We start from the raw sequence: 13556 nt of genomic DNA on the forward strand, positions 1-13556 counted from the left end.
AAAACCACTTAAATCCAGCCCAACATCCCTTCCCATCACTTTTATTAATCCCAAATTGCTCCACTCCAACCACAGGGATGAGGAGCCAGCTGGAATTTGGGAATAAAATCACCCAGGTGAAGCTGTGAGCAGAAAGAAAAAATCCCCAAAACCTCTCACATTTTGGGGTTCCTTTTTCCAGGGAAAATCTCAAGGCTGTTTTGGAAAAACACTTGGGGAAAAGGCAAAAAAAAAACCCAAAAAACCCAAATAATTTACAAAGGAAATAACAATTTACAGAAGAGATTTAAGCAGTTTTTCAGGTGCAGGATAAATAATGTTTTGGTGGATGGAATTAAATCAACACTCCTCAAAGAAGGAGGGAATTCATGCCTTGTTTTCCTTCCCAAATTCTGATTCCACCTCTGATTTTTTGTTGGGATCTCCATGAGATCCAAGAGCAGCTCTGAAAATGAATTAATTAAGCAAAAAGCAGGCCAGGCTCACACCAACCATAGAAATGGAGCAGTTTTATTACAAAGGTTCTGAAAATTCAAAATAAACGCATCTTTAAAAAACCACAATAGATTTTCCCCCTCCCTCCCACGTTCCCCAGACACAAAGTTACACTGATCTCTCTCTTGCTTCACATAAAAACACTGAAAATCAGAGTGAAAAACCTCACTCAGACCCCAAAGAGACTAAAAAAACTCCACGGTGAGGGGAGGGGAAAAAAGAGGTGAGGATGGGGGGGAAAAAAACAATGAGTTAAAAAAATAAACCCTTTGAAAAAGAACCTGTGTGAAGTTTTTAGCAGCATTATTGGAGTTGAAACCCTCAGCAGTGCTCCCGTGGGAGGGTGCAGAACCTCTGGAATTCCAGAGGGATCCCCCTGAGAAAAGAGAGCAGAGAGTGGGAACTGCCTGGAAAAAAAAAAAATTAAAAAAAAAAAATCTGAATTTCTCCTCCCCACCACACACAAAAGTTGTTTTTTTCCCCCCCCACTCCAAAAAAGCTCAGCTGTACAAAAGGTCACAAAGATTTGAGGGTGAGGGTGTGTGGGAGGAGGGAGAGGAGCTGTGAAAACGCTCAGAGCCCCATCTGCTGTTCCCTCAGAAGGCACCGGGATAAAAAGGCTGGGATTTACTGGCCCTGGGAGGGAAATTCAGCTGGAAAACTTGGCTTCAAAATCAGGAGAAAACTGGTTTTTTTAGGGACACAGGTGAAGAAAAGCTGGCTTTGAGGGGATTTCTGGGGAAAAATGAAGCCAAAAGGGGAGGAATTTTCTCCCCACCCAGAGAGGGGCAAAAAAAAAAACCCCAAAAAATCCAGGTAAAAAATCCCATCTGTTCCCTCCCTCGAGGTGCATCAAATGCTGCCACACTCCCTGGATCCAGGAGATCTTGGAAAACTGAACCACCCCCTGAGGGTGATTTTAATTTTACATTTTCCAGATCTGGGCTCTGGGGTTGATTCACTTTCAAAAAAAAAAAAAAAAAATAAAAAAAAAAAAAAAGACTTTTCAGGTTTCTTTTCCAGCTGCTTCATCTCCTTCCCCAAGTTTGCTGCAGGGAGGAGCCAACTCTGTTCAAGAACTGCACAATTTTGACCCTGAGAAGTGGCACCAGCTGGCAGGATTTTGTTTTTTTTTTGTCGTGGTGGAATCCAGCTGAAGACCACAAAAGTCTCTCCCAGGCTTTGTTTGGGAATTCTCCCATGAAAAACAACAGAAAAAAAAAAAAAATCGAGGAAAACCAAGAATTGATGGCCATCTTTCCACCTAACCTGAAATGCAGACACTGCTTCTACTTAAATTATTCTTTTCCAAGGTTATTTCAGAGGAGAGAGGGAAGGGGAGGAAGGGATTTTTGTCTTTTTAGAGCCACACCAAGGAGGGGCAGTGGAAGGCAAAGGGTGAAACTCCCTGGTCACCAAACCTGGGCTGCTCAGCAGAATCCTCCCCTGCCTGCTCCCAGTGGAGTGCAGCAAGGAATAATTTACAGTTCTCCAGTCATTTATACAATTATATAGAAATATATACAGAAAACTTATATAAAATAGAAATCCTGTGGGGAGGAGGCAACCCAGGAGCTAAACCTGTGACAACCAGCCAGCTGCAGCCACTCAGGTGGATTTTGTCTCTTCCTTCACCCTGGGGAAGCAAAAAAGAAAGAAGGATTTGGCTTAAATCAACAATTTGGGTTTGGATCTAACAACAAGGCTTAAAAGTGTCGCTAAAATTTTCAGCTAAAATTTAATAAAACTGAATTTAATTGATTTTTTTAATATACTGCCGAAGGAAAGAGCAGTGTTTTGATTTTTCAGCCCTGCAAATTTCTTCCAATGAGGAACCTGTGACAAAGCCACCCAAAGTGCCACCCAAATTTGTCACTTCAGCCCCTCAACCCTCCCAAACCCCCCAGGCTCACCCTTTGGGTTCTGCTGCTGCTGCTGCTGCTGCTGGTGCTTTTTCCTCTTTTGCTTTTTCCTCTTCTTTCTCATCTGGAAAAAAATAAAAAAAAAAATTCAAGACACAGAGCAGTGCAGGAGGAAAAATTCCAGGCAGAATTGCAGGAGGTGCCAGCTCTGCTGCTCACCTTTCTTCTCCTCTTCCTCCTTCTCCTCCTCTGCCTTCACACGTTTGGCTTTCTTGAAGTTGGCGACGTTCTTGCGGCCTCCCTCCCCCTCGTCCTCGGAGTCGGAGAATTCCTCATCACAGGATATTCTCTTGTTGGAATTTCGGACTGGAAGGGGAGAGGACAGAGCTTGGCTGAGCACATTTTCACCATCAGGAGGTTGCCAGCATTGATGCTCTGAGTGGAGCTCGCAGAAATCAGGATTAGGCCACGATAAAAGCATTTTTTTGGTGGGATCTGCTGCAGCGTTGAACTCGCCCCTTCCCACCTGCTCCATGGGGACAACTTGGATTAGGCACAGAGGGATGTCTAGACCTGACAGCAGGTTTAGAACCACTGCCAAATCCCAAGGGCCAAGCTGGATAGAAAACTCCATTTTTCCCTGCTGGGATCACACCCAGGATTCTGTCAGGGATTCTGGCCCAGCACTCAGCAACTGCTGGAGTTCCCCCTTGAAAATCAAAGTTTTTTCCCATTATGGAAATCACCTGGCAGGAGAGATCCTGCAGTGCTCTGTCCTACAAAAATCCAGCAGGGAGGTGGGAATGGATTCAAATCAGAGAGGTTGAGGGACAGAGCTTGAGGTGAAGCTCCAGCCCCTCCCCGGGGTTTTTGGGGGCTCCAGCCCAAAGGTCTGACCCTGGATGTCCCCACAAACCAAGTCAGAATTGCATTTAAACCCTACATCCTCCTCCATGGAGAGCTCATGGATCCTGCTCAGCTTTGGGCTTTTCCCAGCACAATTCCCAGCACAATTCAATTCCCAGCACCTACTGGAAATGCGTTTTTCAGGATCATCCTCCTCCTCATCCCCACTGTCTTCCTGGACAGCATCCTCAGGAATTGGCTGCATCTGGACCCCGGGAGCGTGAGGCAGCATCCTCAGGTTCTCAAAGAGCCGCTGCCTGGAGCCAGCCAGGGAAGGACACTTTGTCACCAGGGGCCACCCAAGGCCACCAGCCCCCGTGGAAGGGTCGTTCCCCCAACACTCACTTGATTTTCTCCAGGTATTCGTTGGTGTTCTGGTTGGTCATGTTGGAGGGGCTGATGTGGAGCTTGAAGTCTGGCCCAAAGTACTCAAAGTAGTCGTTGTATGGAAGTTCTGGGGGGGGGGGGAAATTAATGGTAATTAACACCAAATTCTCAGCAGGAACAGCTGCAGCACTCAGGGCATCCAAAAGGGATCATCCAGAGGTGACAAAAGCCCATCAGCAGCACCTCCCTGAGCTCTTGGGGGTATCAGTGGTGCCCAGCCCTGCTCCAGGGGGGAGTTACCATTGGGAATCTCAGTGTCCAGAGCCACAGCAGTCTCGTAGGTCCAGCAGCGAGCCACGTTGCGGATCGTGTACCCCCCTCCTCCCAGCATCAGCATGGGCAGGTTAAAGCTCTTCACAAACTCCACACACTTGGCATGGCCTGCAGTGCAAAGAAGCATAAATGCCAGTTTCCCCACGGAATCTCCTGCTGTGCCCGTGGCAGTTCAGCTCCTACCTTTGATGGTGAGGTTGAAGCAGCCCAGCCTGTCCCCAGACAGGGAATCGGAGCCGCACTGCAGGACAACGGCGCTGGGCTGGAACGTCTCCATCACTTTGGAGATCACCTAAACAACAAAGGCCCTGTCACCCCCTGCCCACAGGCCACTGTCACAGCAGCACAGTGACAGCCAGGCACGTGAAGCCATCCCTGGTGCTCCCACAGCTGCCCTGCCAACACTGGGGCTCTCACACCCAGGAGCTCCCGCACAGGCCCCGATTGTTCAGGGGAACAGAGCCCTTGGTGAGTCTTGTCACAGGAGAAAAAAAAAAAAAAAACAACTCAATAAAATCCCCCAAAGAATGGCCCTAAGGACACAATGGGAGCCACAGAGAATCCCTCAGCAGAGGAGGCTTCACTCACAGGTTTGAAAATGGCTTCGTAGGACTCGTCGTCGATGCCGTCGCGCAGCGGGTAATTGACGGCGTAGTACTTCCCTTTGCCTGCCCCGATGTCCTGTGGGGTGAGAGAGGAGACCAGAGCTCACCACAAACCCAAAGTCTGCCCCAAACTGGGAAAGGAAGCTTGGAACACAGTCTAATCCAGATATTAAGCCAGAGTAATTAATATTGTTAAATATTAACGATTTACTGCAGAGATGCACAGCAGCGGTCTGGGCTGGTCAGAGCAGTCACCGAATCTATTCAGTCACTGAGTTCTACTTTAAAATAAAATATTCTTCACTAGAATAGTATATATTTTAACATTTCTTTTATCAATGTCACAGCCAAAGCGGTTTATTAAAAATAGCTATTTCATTTACGGTGCAGCACCAAGCTCTTGGCAGGGCTGAAGAAATAAACACAAATCCTGAGTGAAAGATGAGAGGATTTAGATCAAAAAACCAGAGTTCCTGTAAAAATCCTATGAAAATAAGTAAAGGACCTTTCACCCCTGAGAACAGAAGTTCTGGCAATGTCACAAGCCACAGGTGACACTTTGAGTCACAGCAGGAAACACCACTAAAAATCCACTCCCTGAGAAACCTTTGTGTCACCAAGCTGGGGCTGCGAGGTGACCAAAACGTCACCTTCGGAGTCATTTTCCTGAGCACAACCCCACCAGAGAGACTGAGAGCAAAGATTTGGGTTTAATAAATGCCCATCCACCCCTGTGCCCTCAGAAAAGCAGCGTCACACAGGAAAGCTGGAGAAAAGCCCACATTTCCTGGGGATTTGGTGGCTCTCACCCTCAGGTCCCCAGTTCCTGGGAAATATTCTCCGTATTTGTGGAAGGACACGGTCATGACCCTGTCTGTGGTGTAAAAAGCCTCCTCCACCCCATCCCCGTGGTGGATGTCGATGTCAATGTACAGCACCCGCTGGTGGTACCTGGGAAAAAAATCAGAATATTGCATTTATTCCAAGGAAAAAGTGTCTCCAGAGCAGAGGAAAGTGGGAGGAGAGCATGGAGTTCAGGCCAGGATTTACAGGGGAAGGAGCTGCAGGGAAGGGACAGAAAAATAAAGTGACTTTTGCTGCTGAGGTTGTTTCAGATTCAGCCAATAAAGTGCATTTTTAAGCACATTTTTATGCACATTTTTCTGCCCATGCCTCCCACAGCGAGGTTTGCCCGGAGCCAGAAGCTGTCACAGAGCCATGGGTGGGACAAAGAACAGCAGGAGAAAAATGTAACACCCAAAAAGCTCCAAAAATCCTCGGCCTCCTGCTGGGGCAAACCTGGCACTGGGGACATTCCCAATTCCCTGTCTCAGATTCTGAACCCAAGGATGTCCCTGTGCCAGGAAGGTGGGAGACCCCAGCCACTGCTGGAGGAGAAATAAATCCCACAGGAGCTGGGATTTATTTCTAATCCCAAAAATCAGAATTTAATTAATTTCGAATAAATATAATTTGAATATTATTTATCATACTATAAATATAATATATAATAGTATAAATATAATTATTTCTAATAAATAATAATGTATATAATTATATTACATAATTATCTATAGTAGAATTATTATAATTGTAGATATTATATATATAATGTATTGTTATAGAAGTATATAATATTATATGTAATATTGTAGAATATATTTATATATACTATTATTATATAATAGTATATATGATATTATATATATTATTATAGAAGATATATGCCCGAATATAATGTAATTATATAATTATATAATATGGCAATACTATAATATAGTAATATTAATATCATATATATTATATAATGATATACTGTAATACTATAATACTAATATATTATATATAAACTAATGTATTATAATACATTATTATATGCAGTAAATACTGCATAGCATAATATAATATAATATAATATAATATAATATAATATAATATAATATAATATAATATAATATAATATAATATAATATAATATAATATAATATAACATTATATAATATTACATTATATAATATTACATTATATAATATTACATGATATAATATTACATGATATAATATTATATAAGATTATATAATTAATATAATATAATATAATATAATATAATATAATATAATATAATATATCATATTATATATTATATCATCTTATATCATATTCCCAAAAATCCCTTTTGGCATTTTTTTTTTTTTTTTTTTTCCCAAATCTCCCAAAACCCCTTTTTGGGAGAGAGGGGAGCAGAACCCCAAAAACCCAGAAACCAAAAAAGCAGCAATAAATAAGGAATGCTGAGGAGAAGGCAGAGAGGAAGAGGGCCCAGCGGTGCTGCCCGTACTTGAGGAGCTCCAGGATGGCCAGGACGATGTCGTTGACGTAGCAGAAGCCAGAAGCCTCTGATTTTTTGGCGTGGTGGAGGCCTCCTGCCCAGTTCACTGCAATGTCTGTCTGCTGCTTGTTCAGCTTCACGGCACTGGCTGCGGGAGGAGATCACAGACACGTTAAACACGAGGGGGAAGCCTGAGGCACAGCCTCAGCGGCAGCTCCAGCTCCTCCCCGGGGTTTGTGCGGGCTCCACAAAGCTCCTGCTCAAGGGTTGGACTCCACAAAGCAAGGGGAAATGGGAAATGTTTCTCTCATCATCAAATGTTTCTCCCATCAATCATTCCTGCTTTTGCCTCAGAGCAGGAAAATCCTCACCAACCCAGCAGGCAGCTGGGGCCACACTGGAGACAATGGGGATTTCTCAGAGCCCTGAACAGATCAAGGTTTTAGCTGAGATAAATTCAGGTCATCGAGTGGAAATGCATCCAGGCAGAGGAAGTTCTCCTCCCCCAGCCCCTTCCACCAACTCTGTGCACGTTCTGCAATCTCCCAGGATCCAAATAAACCAGGAATTCTGTGGAATTCTCCAGGCCTGGGAGCAGAGAGAGCACAGAGCTGCTTCAGAACCTGCTGCAGTCAGTGCTGGGGTGCTGCTGGCACAGGAAATACAGACTGGAGGTGTCATTGTGGCAGCAGCCACAAAGCTCTCAGGCTGTGCACACAAACAGCTTTGCTGTGAGCTGTGAGAAAATAAAATTAAAAAAACACTTCAGTGTTCCAGCTCTCAAACCTTTCAGTTTCTGCTCTGCCTCATGTCCAGAGTTGTGGTTTTTTTAAAAACAGCAGCTAAGTCACCCTGGTCTTTCCTTTCCAGATTGTGCCTGCTCAGAGTGAGATTTTTACAGCTTTTATTTCAATGTAAAGCACAGGTTGATTTTTTTTTTTTTTTTAATTTAACTGTGCTGTTGTGGTTTTAACTCTTTTTTAACTTTTTGTTTTTGTTTTTAACTCACTGGTGATGTTACAGAGCCATTCACACCTGCAGTGATGTAACCCAAATTAGTGATTAACAAATGGAAAGGGATTCAATAGGCAAAGCTTGGAGAAATCTGGATTTCATTATTAAATCAGCAACAGGTTCACAGAGACAGAATATAAAACACAGTAAAAAGCACACAGGATTTGTGATCTTACCAACAGAGCCTCCAGCAGAGAGCTGACAGAACTCAAAGAGCCCATCAAACACAGGGCAGTCCTCCCCAACATTAACTGGAAGAGAATGGAGAAGAGTCATTAAAATAAAAGCAGAAATAAAACCCACATTTTACACCAATATTTGGATTTGGAAAGTGGCCAAAAGTGTTAAACAAAACGCTGTGATCAAATGGTGCAGTGGAAACGTGTGGCTGACACTTTGCACACTCCTTTAACTTCAAATCACACAGTTTTGGGTTCTCAGCACAAAGGGAGTTTTAGCTTCAAGAAATTTTTACTGCAATTAATTCCACTATTAAAAATAGTTACTCATTACAAGAAATTAAACTGCAGGCCCTTTGATTTACTCTGCCCAAGTCTGGCATGCAAAAATGGAATTAGAGACTGTTCATTCCCTTTCCAGCAGGTTTTGTTGAAGAAAAGCTCTGTCCTTTGCATGTTTAATTCTCACATTTTGGCTTTTTCAGGAATCAGCAGTGCACAAAACACTGAGCACCAGAGAGAGCAGAGTGCTCATGAGCTGTGGCTGCTCCAGGGGTAAACAGATCAGTTTGGGTAAAAAATACAATTTTGCTGGATGTCATTTGGTGGATTAAAGAGTATCAGGGACTGGGGGGAGGCTTTCAGTGTGTATTAATCATGAACCCTGTGCAGAAATATCCGTCCCCTTCAGCTCACAGGGGGTTTCCAAGAGTGAAATGTTGTTTAAATGAAGCTTGAGCTCTCCCCACTGGTTGTCTGGGCTTGTTAGAAATCTATTTTGCCAAAAAAAAAAAACAAAAAAAAACCATCAGCTCAGAGTGGCTGAGACACCAAATCCAGGTTTTTGTACCATTAAAGAGCCTCTCCATGGATTGGAGAGGTTGGAACAAGACATCAGCTCACAATTAACCTACAAAATCATCAGGGATTGATGAGTGTCTCACCCTGCCCCATTTCCAAGCTGCCACTGCCCTGAAAATCCCTCAGATTTGGGGTAGAATTGAGAGGTTGGGGCTTTTTAATTTGTTGGTTTTAAGTGCCCCAACTCTTCTGGTTGAATGAGCATTAACACAAAATCCATACAGGTCAGAAATTGAATAATTCTGTCATCTCCAAGCCAGGAAAGGAATTTAGGTAACAAGAAAAACCCAAAATACAACCAGGCCAAAGGATTTCCCTCAGCTGCTTTAGCCTGAGAGAGAAACCTGGTTTTAAATGTTTTATTCACCAGAAAAAAAAAAATAAAAAAAAAAAAAGCCAAGTCAGGAGAACAACAACTGATAGAAGTTTATCCCAAAGCTCTGGAGCTGGGCTGGGCTTGCCAGATTTTCAGCTGCAGCATCACTCACATCTTTGCATCTGCTTGCTGTACTCAGACATGTTGTCAGGGCGGATGGACCTCAGGAATTTGATGTAATCATCACTGTGGTACTTGGTCATCTCCTCTGCATTGGCCTTGTGAGGACGCTGCAAGGACAGCAACACAGCAAGGATTGCTCTGGGATTCATTCCCTCCCTCACTCCCATCTCCAGTCCCAGATTTACCCCCAGGAACTGTGAAAAGTATCAAAGCAGCAGTGTTAAATCAGAAAAACTGAATTTGGAAGGCAAGAATGGCACTGTTGGCGAGTGTTACATGGAAATAAATTTAATTTCAAGGATAAAAACCAGTTTTCCAGTCTCCAAAGCCTCTCTGAAGCACAGAACCCCTCACTTCACCACTGAGACGAAACCAGCACAACTGATTGGGGTTTATTCCTTTCCTCTCAGAGAAAAAGCTCCAATTAAAGCCTGAAACAACAATGATGACATCCAATAACGAGCAGCCCCACACTTACATAGATCTCCATCTTCCTGTAGAGCCCATAGTTGAGCAGGAGGTTGTGGGTCATGCGGATCCTGTGGGGTTTCATGGGATGTCCTTGGCCGTAATAATAATTCCCAACATCCCCTGGAAGCACAAAGGAGTTCATCAGCAACTCCTGGAGAGGGAATGGCCAGCTCCTCTGGGATTTATTTCTCCTCCACGTGGGGGATTCTCCTCCAGTGGCTCAGGGCTACCCAGGGGTTCAGGGTTCACCCTCAGATTTCAGACAGGGAATTTGGAATTCCGCCAGTGCAAGGAGTCCCTGCCTTTGGGAAGGGGCTGGAATTGGATCACTGCTGCTGGATCATCTCCCAACCCAAAGCACTCCACGGCTGTGGCAGTACAGAGGGAGAACCTCCAGGATTTTGGGCCAGAGGAGCTCAGGGCTGAGTGCCAGGGATGTCTCCCAGGTTCCAGGGGGTGCTGGGAGCAGGAGCCCTGGAGTTAATCCCAGCTCAGACAGTGACTCAGCCCAGAACACCCGGCCTGTGCCTCACTTTCCTCCTGTTTACCCAAGGGAAACGGGATCCGGGGAACTCTGGACTCTGCAAACACCACCCAGCTCTGCTTTTACAGCTCCACACTTGGTTTCACCCCTTTTTATTCCTTCAAATCCTCCAGAGGATTCCCAGGCCTTTCCAGCCACCCCCCAGGAATTATTTTATGGGACCAGGGGAACAAAGTCACCTCCCCACGTGGATTTTCTCCTCCAAACTGAGCTCACGCCTCCCTGATAAATGAGGTTTTTTATTCCACCTCCTTTCCCAGGGGCACTCATTTCCTTGAAATTCACAGGAATTTCCCTTTCAGATTTCTGCCTGCTGCCTGATTTGGCTGCAGGGAGCAGGAATCTCTCCCAAGCCTCATTTTCCTGGGAAACCAGACCAAGCTGTTCCTGGGCTTGAACAACTCCTGCTCCTTTTGGGAAGCAGGAGATCCAATCCGGTCTGGCCGGTGACTCAGAGGGGAGAATTCACATTTCATCACCACTCTCCACCTTCAGCAGAAGCAGTTTTTTTCCTCCTGTGGACACGGATCTATTTTCAGGCAGGAAAAGGAGATGCCAGAAGTGCAAATCCCACATCCAGGCAAGTCTGCTGCTGGAATTGACCTGTCTGTGGAGCTCTGGGGGAATGTTCTTTCAGTAAATAGAATTTTTTTTGCAGTTCAATACATTTTTTTTCGCCCCCCCACTGAAATTAATTCTATTTTCTGAAATTTTGGCAATCTAAATTTGGTGTAACCACCCTGCCAGTTTTAGGGGTGTATTTTACTCCCTCTAAATCAAGATTTGGAGCCATGTTTGAGGCTCTGCCTGGAAAATACAAGCACAGAACTCAGAGAAGCTTTTAAAAAATCACCATCAGCTGTGCAGGGAATGCCCTGGGCCAAGCCTGAGCTCCTGTTCCCTGTGCTGAGCACATCCCAAGCCCTGTGGATCCCTGGATGAGCTCAGCTGCTCCTGGACGTCAGAGCAGATTAAGGAGTGTGAACTTAGCAGGCTCTGCTGGGATCAAACAAATCCCTCCAAGGGGAGCTCTGAATGGAGAAATTCCAGCCAAACCTTTCCTCAGCCCCTCAGGATTGCAGGGAAGGACCCCAATTCCTTCATGCCATGGAATTTAGGGAATTCCCACAGCAGGTTGGGCTGTTCCAACCTCCCAGCGTGGAAAAGAAAAGGCTCCAATGAACAAATTATTTATTTCCTCTCAGGAAAAGCAGTTTTTTACCCCTCAGCTGTGGATGTTCAAAAGCTGCTCAGGAAAAGAACAGTGAAAAAGAAAAAAAAAATTAAAAAAAAAAAAAAAAAAAAAAGGCACTAAAACCTCACCACAAAGTATGGAGCCCAAATTTGTGAAATTCTTGTGCAGCAAAGACCTGCAGGGCAGCAGCATTTCAAACAAAACAACTGCTTATTCCATATTTCAGATATAATTCAATGCCTTTAAAAATTATAACCCAGCAGGGCTGAAAACCTCCTGTTTGAGGGGAAAAAAAAAAAAATCACATTTTTAGAGGGGGAAAAAACCTCCTCAGCACAGGATTTGGAAAAGCCTCCAGCACTGGGCACATCCTTAGAGAGGGAAAAAGTAGCAAGAAGAAGTTTTTTTATTTGATTTCAGGCCAAAAACTGTGTGGGAACAGAGAATTGCACAAGGTCTCTGCCACAGGGTGAGCACAGAGCCAGTGAAAAACGAGCAGGGGAAGGGAGAGGGGATTTCACAGCCCCACAGCACAGCCAGTGAGGGCTTTGGGATCTGTTCCTTCCCTGCTGCACAGGGATGCTGAGGCAAGCCCAAAAGGAGCCACAATCCACACTGCAGAGCCACAGCTGAAGGATGCTCCTGGCCAGCAGCTCCCTGCCCGCAGCCACGCAGGCTCCCAAAACCTTTTTGTCCCCTCCTGACCCCAAAACGCTGTCCCAGGAGTGGCTCATCCTCCTCAGAGCCCTCGCCAAAATCCTCCTCCAGCACCTCAGCACCCAAAGCCTCTCCTGGCCTCGAGCTCCTCTCAACAACCCCAGACTGTTCCCAGCCTTTCCCATCTCCCAAACCCCCACATTTCCCCATCCCATCCCCCTGACCTTCCCCCAAACCCCCACATTTCCCCATCCCACCCCCCTGATCTTCCCCCAAACCCTCAGATCTCCCCATTTCTCCATCCAAACCCCCTGTTCTTCCCCCAAATCCCCATCCCCTGATCTTCCCCCAAATCCCCAGATCTCCCCATTTCCCCATCCCCTGATCTTCCCCAAAACCCTCAAATCCCCACATTTCCCCATCCTCTGACCTTCCCCCAAATCCCCAGATCCCCACATTTCCCCATCCCACCCCCCCGATCTTCCCCCACTCTTCCCGTTCTCCTCCCCAGTGCTCCCCATATCCCTGCCATGCCCCCCACACGCTTCCTATGCCTCTCAACCCCATTAAAAACCCCACAAAACCCTTGATCGCCATGCCCTGAGCGCCCCTGTCCATCAATGCCCCCAAACATCCATCCCAAAACCTCTAAACCCCCTCACCAATGATCCCCCATCACCAACCTCTCATCCCACCCCCAGCACCCCCATCCTCCCTCAGTGACCCCTCACCCCGCCATTCTCCCCTCAACCCCGCCTCCCTTGTCCCCTCAGCCCCCAACTCCCCCCCGCCCCGGAACGGCTCCCCCGCGGCCCCGGCGGCCCCGGCGGGTTCCCCCAGCCCCTCACCATCGTAGTAGTAGCAGACTTTGCGCTTCGTGCCCTGCGTCAGCGCCATTTTCCTGCCTCCCCTCACAGCGCCCGACCCGCCGCCGCGCCGCGCAACCAACCCTGCCCGCCCCGGGCCCGCGGCCCCGCCTCCCGCGCCGCTCCGCCCAATCGCAGCTCTCCGTTCCGCCCCCTCCCGCCTACTGACCAATCGCAAGCCGCAGCGGCACCTAGCAAGTTAGGCTGAGCGCCGGGGGCGCCTGGGCTGTACCACTGCGGCGGGGGATGGGGGGGGCGGCTGTACCATCGCTGAGGGGGGGGGAAAAGAGGAGAGGGTCCAGGTGGGCGGGGAGGAACCATTCCCTCGGGGGGGGAGGGGGGGGCAGGTGGGGCTGAACCATCCCAGGGGAGGGGGGACCCCAGGGCAGGGTGGGCGAGTGAGGGGTCGGGGG

The 13556-nt window shown here is 46.7% G+C and overlaps 1 protein-coding gene across 1 annotated transcript; it reads right to left on the reverse strand.

Moving 5' to 3' along the window:
- Window positions 1-494: 494 nt before the first annotated feature.
- Window positions 495-13207, reverse strand: HDAC1 (histone deacetylase 1). Its single transcript, XM_053964725.1, has 14 exons — window positions 13126-13207; window positions 9889-10001; window positions 9400-9517; window positions 8048-8122; window positions 6867-7005; window positions 5338-5479; window positions 4512-4604; window positions 4107-4215; window positions 3891-4031; window positions 3609-3717; window positions 3390-3520; window positions 2577-2723; window positions 2409-2481; window positions 495-2131 (listed from the first exon to the last, which is right to left on the reverse strand). Exons 1-14 carry the CDS (start codon window positions 13172-13174, stop codon window positions 2104-2106), a joined length of 1467 nt encoding a protein of 488 aa, XP_053820700.1. The 5' UTR covers window positions 13175-13207; the 3' UTR covers window positions 495-2103.
- Between the last annotated feature and the right edge of the window lie 349 nt (window positions 13208-13556).

The sequence above is a fragment of the Vidua chalybeata genome, chromosome 25, assembly GCF_026979565.1.
Source record: "Vidua chalybeata isolate OUT-0048 chromosome 25, bVidCha1 merged haplotype, whole genome shotgun sequence".
NCBI classification, from domain to species: domain Eukaryota; kingdom Metazoa; phylum Chordata; class Aves; order Passeriformes; family Viduidae; genus Vidua; species Vidua chalybeata.

Bases quoted from the DNA above. Each gene is read 5' to 3' on its own strand.
- HDAC1 (XM_053964725.1), bottom strand. From the start codon at position 13,174: ATGGCGCTGACGCAGGGCACGAAGCGCAAAGTCTGCTACTACTACGAT. The intron at 3,718-3,890 runs GTAACTCCCCCC...CCCCCCCCCCAG, and splicing joins GGACACTGAGATTCCCAATG to AACTTCCATACAACGACTAC. The intron at 2,724-3,389 runs GTAGGTGCTGGG...CTCCCCTTCCAG, and splicing joins TCCTGAAAAACGCATTTCCA to TCCGAAATTCCAACAAGAGA.